The sequence below is a fragment of the Marmota flaviventris genome, chromosome 2 (assembly GCF_047511675.1).
Source record: "Marmota flaviventris isolate mMarFla1 chromosome 2, mMarFla1.hap1, whole genome shotgun sequence".
Lineage (NCBI taxonomy): Eukaryota > Metazoa > Chordata > Mammalia > Rodentia > Sciuridae > Marmota > Marmota flaviventris.
The window spans coordinates 178,893,343-178,902,952 of record NC_092499.1 but is presented as its reverse complement, the minus strand read 5'-3'; the positions used below and the strand labels follow the sequence as shown (position 1 = coordinate 178,902,952).

The following is a 9,610-nucleotide window of genomic DNA, read 5'->3' as shown; positions in this document are numbered from 1 at the left end:
TCTTGAAATACAGAATTTTATTTAGAAACTGTTTAAAAGTAGAAAAAAACCCTGTCAAGAAAGACCAGGTGGAAAATGGGTTCCCGACAAAATGGAATTTTAGGGCAACAAAAGTCTAAAAGGCCACAAAAGAGAAATAGCACCACTGTCATTTGAACAATGGCTAGTTACTTGCATTTTTTGGCATTGTTAATCAATGAGTCTGGGTTTTCCTCTGAATTCCACACACAGCATGCACTACACAGCAATTTTATCATAAAATACCTGTTTTCTACACACATTTTAGGACAAGCTACCACCATAAACAAACCAATACAAACACATCAGGGGCTGAACAATCTCAGTAGTGGGTAACATACATTTTGCAGAATTCTGCCAAACAAGGGATTGAATAGGCCATGGGCAAAGCAAATAAAGAAGAGTTAAGGAATGAAATATTTTAAATATTAATAATTAATTCAGACATGGTACTGTATTTTCTGCAAAAGAAATTAACATTTAGTAACATACTAGTGAATTTTATCTCCAAAGAGATTAGTGCACTGGCAAAGTATTTGGGTAACAGTGGAGAGCCAGGGACAGCAGATACAGAAAACACCCCAGCCTTGTAGATCCCAAGATAACGCTGGCCTTCACTGATCACTCCCTTTGCTAGAGATCCAGCAAGAGCTTGCAGCATGATCATCTGTCTGCTGTACTTCCAATGCTAAGCAGCAAACTTAAGGAGCCAAAGAGGAGTCCCCAGGGGGCAAGGGGACAGAGAAGAGAAACATATTAAATGTAAACTTAAGTAAAACAGGACACAACCCCCATCCAAATCCCAAGGATGTGGGTAATTCTCCAATAGTAGTTATTAGATTAAAAACTGGACACACTTCATTTTCCTCAACACATAGAAATTTCAGGAATAAATGGAAAAATCATCAGAGAAACACTCAATGAAACACTCTTCACCTCAAACATTTCAGGGCTGAATTACCTTCTATTCATCCAGGCAACCAAGCTGTTTGCTTTTAGCAGGGATGCAACTGGTCAATGACACAAAATGGTTTTACAGAGCAATTGCTTAAACTATCCTTTTGGGACAAAGCCTAGGCCTGTAGGGATTCAAGCAACCCCACAAGGCCTGTGACTGCAGGTTCCAAATGTTCTGAGGTCTGGACCTTCCTTCCCAGATACAATGTCAGACACATAAAATCTCTTGTCATGTTACATTTTATATTTTGAAATATGGAAGCATATTTTAAATACTCTTAAGGCATTTATTTATTAAAACGTTCTCTGCCAAGACTTCACATTAGGTTAAAACTCAATTCAGTCTTTACTGAAGTCACCACCTCAGTGTATTACATAAAAACACCTTCTCCAGCAATCAGTGTGACCAGCATTCCACATCGTGAGCCCCATAGTCAGCCTCTTTGATCCCCAGGTGAACGAACTAGATGTTAATACTGCTCTGCTACAAGGTAAAAGCTCCTAACTCAAACTTATTGGAAAAGGAGTGAAACTTCTGCAAAGTGCACTTTTAAAAAGAGGTACTTTTTGCTTATGAAAAGAAACCAGTGAATCCTCTAAGAATAATAAAAGGGAGTATTTTACAGTTAAGCACATGATTTGGAGTGAAGAATTCGGATGTTGCTTTGCTGGTCCAGGCTGTTAATACTCTTCTTGTTCCTCCTGTGGGCCCCCTTCATCAGGTATCACAAAGCCTTCCTGAAATGGGAAAATGAGAGGGGAAAGCTATTACTCAACAATGAATGATCACTTTCTACTGTGGGTCACTTTCTTCATATTTAAAGCCTTTCCAAGTAAGATGTTCTTCCTATCTCTACTACACACTTGACAATCACACAGGCCAAGTCATCTTTATTTTATTTCTTGAACAGTAGAACTGTATTTTACAAAAAGTCAAAATTAAGCACAATTAAATTAATGACGTAGGAAAACCAAGTGTGAAAAAAAAAAAAAAAAAAAACAGACTCATGGCTTCCATTTCATACCAACTGTAGAGCATTCCCCATACACTTACAACAGAGAATGGATACACTACTGTATCATGATAATTAACTTCTCAGTTGGCATGAAGGTGCACACCTGTAATCCTAGCTTCTTGGGAGCCTAAGGTAGGAGGACCTTAAAATCAAGGCCAGCCTGGGCAACTCAGCTAAAACCTTGTCTCCAAAAAAAATTTTCAAGAAGGGCTGGGGATGTAGCTCAATGTTAGAACACCAACTGAGCATGTTTGAGATCCTGAGTTCAATCCCCAGTATCTTCAACCATCTTTTCTTTTTCTTACACTAAATCTCTAGAGCTGAATTAAGATGCACGTCCACTAAAATTATAAGCTAGACCAAAGGACCTATACCTTCATCATCTTTATTTTCATTATCCAGTACACAACAAGTCTTAAAGATTTACTGAACAAATTATCAACTTTTTTATCATCTGGATTAATCCTTCACAATTCACAAGACAAGTTTAGAAGACAGTCATAATAATAGCATTATTATTAACTTATATTTGTATAATGTTATACATACTACAGATACTTAAGTAGTGTGGTCCTACAGACCTTGCTAGGCATTCAGAAATATAAATACACCTATTAAACATATTTAAAACCTTTCCAAGTAAGACATTCTTCCTATCTTACTTGGAATATCCTAGATATCAATAGATAGACAGTTATCAAATCCTAAATCTACAGAAAATCAGACTTCTCCAATGAGCTAACGTGTCATAACTAAAACAGCAGGTTTGGCTGTGTGATAAACAAGGATGCAAAAAAACTTGATCATAAAGTACTTTCAGGGAATGGGTACCAGGGCAAGCTCCTTGGAGGGAAGGAAAAAAAGCACATTTTAGACAACTGGGGGCGCAGACAGTGAAAAAGGACCAATGGCATGCCTGAGGTCCTGAGGGGGTCTACCTGAGGGGTCCAAGCTACAGAGAGTGGGACGGAGGTGAAGGGTGCTTCTGGATGATGTATTTTGTGGCTTATCAGTGACTACAATCTATAGGAGGCAGGTAAAACAGCCACCTCCTTGTCCTATTGCTTCCTCTAAGGCTCACTGACCTCAAGGCAGAGGTGCCCTGTACTTAAAGGAATCAAAGATGAAATCTTTTTATGAAAGCTACACTGGAACACAATAGGAATTAGCACAAAGTTTGCTGAAACCAACTAATCTTATTTCCCCTTAGGAGGCAAAATGGAAAGAAAATGTGTCAACACATACATCTGTGGCATAGAGAATGTCTACAATCCTCTGTAATACAGGGTCGTTCTCCCCCTCGTTCTCCTGGCAAATCAATTCAATGTTCCTTAGCTTTCCAAAGTAGAAATCTCTCTCCTTCTCCAAGTCTTCAACAGTAAGTTTCAACACGTTGACCTATGCAAGGTATTGAAAAGGGAGAGAAATCTAGCGTTAGTGCAACAATAAAATATCACTCAAACTTTTAACCCCAAAGATGTTATGGTATTCAATCAAAGTCAAACAGACAGAAAGCCAATTCATTTTAATATCAATTTTTTTTCAGTTCCACGTAAGTATTACGTACTTGTTCAAGGAAACCTTGATCATAAAAGCAGGGCAGACTATAAGATTATACTTTGAAACTTGCAAGAACTTCTCAAGGACTGAGAAAGTATCAAGAAGAAAAAACTAAGGAAGTGAAGTGTGAGGCAACCCAGGCTGGCAAGGTGGCTAATAATCGCAAACTGAGTCCTTACCAGAGAAATGGTCAATCATGTCCAAGTCTGGCTACATGTGGAGGTCAATGGCAAGGGATGCCTGATCCCCCTCCAGTCTCACTGAGGGGCTGATTCCCACAGAGGTTATTAAAAAATAAATCTCAACATTTAGGTCAGGACTCTACCTAGCCAAGAGCAATAAAAGACACAATAACTCCCACAATCCTTTGTGTACTTTAGACATGTTACATCTTCATTTCAGTGTATTCAAATCTATGATGAGTGAATTTTTTTTGGTGGGGGGGCATGGGGGGAACCCAGAGGTACTTAACCATAGAGCTACATCCCCAGCCCGTTTTTATATTTTAATTAGAGACAGAGTCTCAATGAATTGCTTAGGGCCACATTGCTTTGAACTTGCAATCCTCCTGCCTCATCCTCTCAAACAGCTAGATATGCAAGCGTGTGCCACGGCAACCAGCTGATAAATGAATTAATTTAACTCTCACTGAATGAAAACTGCATGGAATATCATGCAGCATAAAGCCTTCATAAAACCCTCAATCTAAAGGTTAGGGCCACAAAGCAACATGGAAAGCCAAACCAGGAAATTAAAGGTGCAAGATTGAGAACAATCTGAGCAGCAGCAAATTCTGAAAGTACCAGAAGGCACTAGAAATGATTGAGTCCGACCTTCTCAATATATAGATACAAAAGCAGAAGCACACTGCTGATCTAGCATCCCCACAGTTAGACACAATTGAGGAGCTCAGTCCCCATCCTCGAGTGGAAGGAAGCTCCCCTTCATAACCTGCAGTAAAGTAGCATTCAAAGAGTTGGGGGTGTGGCTCAGTAGGACAGTGTTGCAGACCAACCATGGGCTGTGTGAGCTATGAGCATTCTGAACGCACAATCGGAACGTTGCTGCTCTGTCTGGGCTGTTGTGCACGTATGGGTCCTTTTTGCTTGCTCTGCCTTTAATTCCACAAAGCACCTAAGATGGGTGTGACTTGCCAAGATGTCAACCTACTGACCACCAGACATCACAAAGCTAGACTCTACCCCCTGAAATTTGATCCCTTGCCTCATTTGGGTGGAACTTTCTCAAGTGCCTTCCCCTCAATAAATAAGATGATTTCAGGCATGCGCCCTCTTTTTTGTCTGCCTCTCTTGCTTCCTTTGTGGGAGCTGGGGCTGAGGAGCTGTAGCTGGACCCTAAGAAAAAGGTACTTTCTGTGTGTGATTATTTAGTGCCAACCCAAATTCACCTGGAGTGACCCTGAATGATTTAGTCGCATGTCGCACGCAGCAGGACAGCAGCACCTGTCTAGCACGTGCAAGGCCCTGAGTTTGATACCCAGAACCATAGAAAAAGAAGAAAAAGAAAAGGTGTGGGGAGAGCATTCAGAGACGAGGAGCAGACTACTAGGAACACAAAGCCCTAACTTCAAAATTCACCATCAAAGTCCTGAACAGACCAAACCAAAATCAAGATTCTAAAGAACCTAACACCATTCCTATATCAATCACAGAAATCACTTTCAAAAATAATTTAAGCCAAGTGCAATGGCACATGTCTGTAATCTCAGTGACTCAGGAGGCTAAGGTAAAGCGATCTCAAGTTTGAGGCCAACTTGGGCAACTTAGCAAGACCTTGTTTAAAAAAAAAAAATAAAAAAAGATATAGCTCAGGGGCAGAGGACTCCTAAATTCAATCTCCAGTACCACTACACAAAAATAATAAAAATTTTAAATGCCAATAAAATACTACCATTGCCTGGTGGCAAGCAAAGCTAAATCACCCACTTCTACCTTTGCAGCAGCCTGCAAAAACCAACAGCCATCCCAAGGTTTGGGGTTGTGGCTCAGTGGTAGCGTGCTCGCCTAGTATGCATGAGGCACTGGGTTCAATCCTCAACACCATATAAATACAAAATAAAGATATTTTGTCAACCTAAAAATACTAAAAAATAAATTAAAAAAAAAAAAAAAACTAACAGCCCCAAAGTGGGACACAAGAAAGAGATAAGGACAAAAGTTGAGTAACCCCGGCAACAGAAAGTTGCCTGAGCTTCAGTTCCACAATCCAAGAGAAGGTAACCTTAGTGATCTAGAAGAAAAGTCAAAATAGTCTAAAAAGGCAATATTAGCATCAAATCCCCACCTACACACTCATGTTTCACTAGTGCCAACCATACAAACGCATTTAAATCTTCCTCTGTCCTACAAATCATCAAGGCCACCAAAGTAGAATCCAGCTTCTGGGTGCCCCCTATAAGGCCAAATGCAGCATTTATCCACAACATCACTCAATAACTATGTATAAACAAGAAATAATATGTATGACTAAGTCACTAGCTTTCATGTGGTACTCCTCTAATGCTTATTTTTATGAGGTTATTAAAAATCTGTGGCAGGCTAAGGGTGTTGCTCAGTTGTAGAGTAGTTGCATAGCCCACATGAGGCCCTAGTTTTATCCCCAGCACCAACAAAAATAAAATCCAGTAATCACTGTCACTTTTAAAACCTTTCCTTATAGTAAAGCAACAGCCACAACCTAGGAAGCCTAAGGAGAATGTTTTGGGCCTACAATGGCCAAAACAGTAGCCATCAGGCACATGGGGTTATTTGACATTTGGCTAGCAGCAATGAGATGGGCTGCAAGTACTAAGTACACTTTTAGAGAGAGAGAATTTTTTTAATATATATTTTTTTTTTTTTAGTTATCGGCGGACACAACATCTTTGTTGGTATGTGGTGCTGAGGATCGAACCCGGGCTGAACCCATGCCAGATGAGCGCGCAACTGCTTGAGCCACATCCCCAGCCCCTAAGTATACTTTTAAAAGATCAAGTACAGATGAGACAATGTAAAAGATCTCAAAGTAACTTCTCCACAATGAGTTAAGAATGTGAAATCCCTATCCAGGCAAACGGTGCATGCCTTTCCAGAGGCTTCAGAGGTTGAGGCACGAGGATCACAAGTTCAAAGCCAACCTCAGCAACTAAGGCACTAAGCAACAGTGAGACCCTGTCTCTAAATAAAATACAAAGTAGGGCTGGGGATGTGGATGTGGTCTAGTGCCCCTGAGTTCAATCCTCAGAACCAAAAAAAGGGGGAGGAGGAAGGCTACAAATTCAAATACTTTCAGGAAGGCCAGAGAGATCATGTAAATGAGCCAAAAGTCAGTAACAGAGTGGGCAAAGGACTCTGGCAAACTGGAAGAGCCTAAAATTCTTCCTATAAATTAAAATCAGTCAATCAAACAAAAAAAAAACTCATAAGATGTGCAGGCCAAACAAAATACTTCTGTGGTAGAGATCAACCAACCAGCTGGGTATGAGAATTTGATCCCAGTCTTCCAGGATCAACTTTCAGCCACTGCATCCTAAGTCTCCCAAACCTTCTACAGCACTAAAAAAAGCACAGTCACACAATTTCAAACCTTCCCCTAATACACCACAACCCCTCCCAATCTCAACTGCTGAAGTTCTCCTACACTGGCCTTCCCACCGATTTTAACTATCCCTTCAGGGAAGCAAGCCTCCCAGTCTCCAACTACTCCCTCCTCTGCAAGACTTATGGCTCCTGCCTTCCAAAATCTTCAGAAGAGATTTTGGTGTTTTGTTTTATTTTTTGGTATCAGGGATTGAACTCAGGGGTAGTACTTGACCACTGAGCTACATCCCTAGCCCTGTTCTGTATTTTATTCAAGACAGGGTCTCACTGAGTTGCTTAGTGCCTCACTAAATTGCCGAGGCTGGCTTTGAACTCGCGATCCTCCTGTCTCAGCCTCCCAAGCTGCTGAGATTACAGAAGTGCACCGCCACAACGGCCTTCAGCTAAGATTTTACTTCAGGATGGTACCACATATATCTTCTCCAACTATATCAAAAACCGCTTCTAGGGCTGGGGTTGTGGCTCAGTGGTAGAGTGCTTACCTCTTACCTAGCATTCATGAGGCACTGGGTTCAATCCTCAGCACCACATAAATGTAAAATCAAGATATTATGTCCACCTAAAACTAATATATATATATATATATGTATTTTTTTTTTTTAAAAAAAAGCTTTCTGTAAAAAGAAAAAAACCACTTCTAGGCTGGGAATGTAACTCAGTGGTAGAACGCTGGCCTAGCATGTGCAAGGTCTTGGGTTCAATTCCCAGCACCAAGGGGGAAAAAAAAACTTTTAGTCCGTTGAGAGTGGTACATGCCTATAATCCAGCTACTCAGGAGGTTAAACAAAAGGACCCAAGTTCAAGGCCAACTGGGCAACTTAGTGAGATCCTGTCTCAAATTTAAATTTTAAAAAGAGCATTTGCCTAGCATTCACAAGGCCCTACATTCATCCCCAAGTTTTGTCAAAAAAAAAAAAAAAAAAAGTCCACTTCTAGGCCTAGGCCAGATATTCCATACCTTGTTATATTCTCTCTAATACTTAGCAGCAATGTGTTCAGAGTAACTACAGTGAATAGTTACAATTTCCAATGGTAGGCACAAGAAAAAAACCTTCTGTATACCACAGGTAAGTCACACAACCTCCTCCTTCATTTCCCATTTAGCAGTGACTGACTGACCCAGGCTCTAAAGCCAGACATACCTGGGTTCAAATCTTCACTCAAATTATTTAACTTCTTGAAGCCATTGTTAGCTGTAAAACCCTAAAGATTTGTTGCAAAAATGAAATGAAAGTACTTAATACATGGCAATAACCACTCCAAAAACATTTTAGTTATTTTTGTTCTGAACATTCATAAGTTATTATTTCATACACAAGCCAAAAAACCCTGGTTCCTGTGAACTTTTAAAGAACACTGTAGCCAGGCATGGTGATACACACCTATAGTCCCAGTGACTGAGGAGGCTGAGGCAGGAGGACTGCCAAGTTCAAAGCCAGCTTCAGTAATTTAGTGAGACCATGTTTCAAAATTTAAAAAAAAAATAGGGGGAGGATTTCCAATTCTTGGGTCCCCTTCTTCCTCCGGGAGAAGTCTTTTCTGCTGTCCTTTAATAAACTTCTAATTTCTACTCTGAAAAAAAAAATAAATAAAAAAAATAAAAATAAAAATAAAAATAGGGCTGAGAATGTGACTCAGTGGTTAGCATCTCTGGGTTCAATCCCAAGTACAAAAAAACAAAACAAAAATAACATTGTCGAACTTACTCCATTCTATCTAAAATAAATAAGAACAGACAAGAACCATAATAATCACTATTGCTTTTTATCCACTGTCATCACCCCAATGGAGTTGATACCAAACACAATTCCAGATACCCGACTTAACATCAGCTCATGTAATCTATTCAGCTACAGTAAACCTACAAACGCATTTAAATCTTGACTCTCATCTTTTTCTCTTCAACTGCTTTCTGCACATCCGTGCTGCTAAAGAGAAAAGTCTCCTTTCTCTCCAGGACTTCTGTACTTTACAGCAACAGTGCCCAGATGGTGACTAAGTCAAAACAATCATCCAAAAGCAAAACAAAACATCTTAGAAGGATTCATAAGAGAATGTTTAAAAGGCTAAAATTTGTTCTGATCCACAGAAACCTCTGACAAGTACCTTAAGGACATTTAACCTGAAGATATTTCCAAATCACTGTACTGTTACAAACAGAATCTGAAGAGCAATAGCCCTGTCATACCAATTTTACGCTTAATTCCAATCTCCAGAAAGTAATTCCCCTTTATCTTTCACTCTCTGAATCCCAGAGAATCCTAAGAGACACCAGAAATATCCAACAGGGTTCTTCTTTAAGAGTTCGTTTCCAACACAGGTTTCTATCACACCAAGAAAGCACAAAAATGCCTGACTCTTTCTCCACCCTCACCCAATCTTGCTCCCCACATTGCAGTCAAAGTGCTCCCTCACCTCAGGAAGACCGCCCTTGCAAGCAAGACAAGCTTCCCCTCACTG

At 40.1% G+C, this 9,610-nt stretch overlaps 1 protein-coding gene across 1 annotated transcript in view; it reads right to left on the bottom strand.

Moving 5' to 3' along the window:
- Positions 1-9,610, bottom strand: part of Mapre1 (microtubule associated protein RP/EB family member 1) — a 29,549-nt gene continuing 19,939 nt past the window's right edge. The window contains exons 6-7 of the mRNA XM_027945240.2: positions 3,237-3,389; positions 1-1,713 (exon numbers count right to left, since the gene is read on the bottom strand). Of these exons, the coding sequence (XP_027801041.1) occupies positions 1,657-1,713; positions 3,237-3,389 (210 nt within the window). The 3' untranslated portion in view covers positions 1-1,656. The remainder of the gene's footprint in view (positions 1,714-3,236; positions 3,390-9,610) is intronic.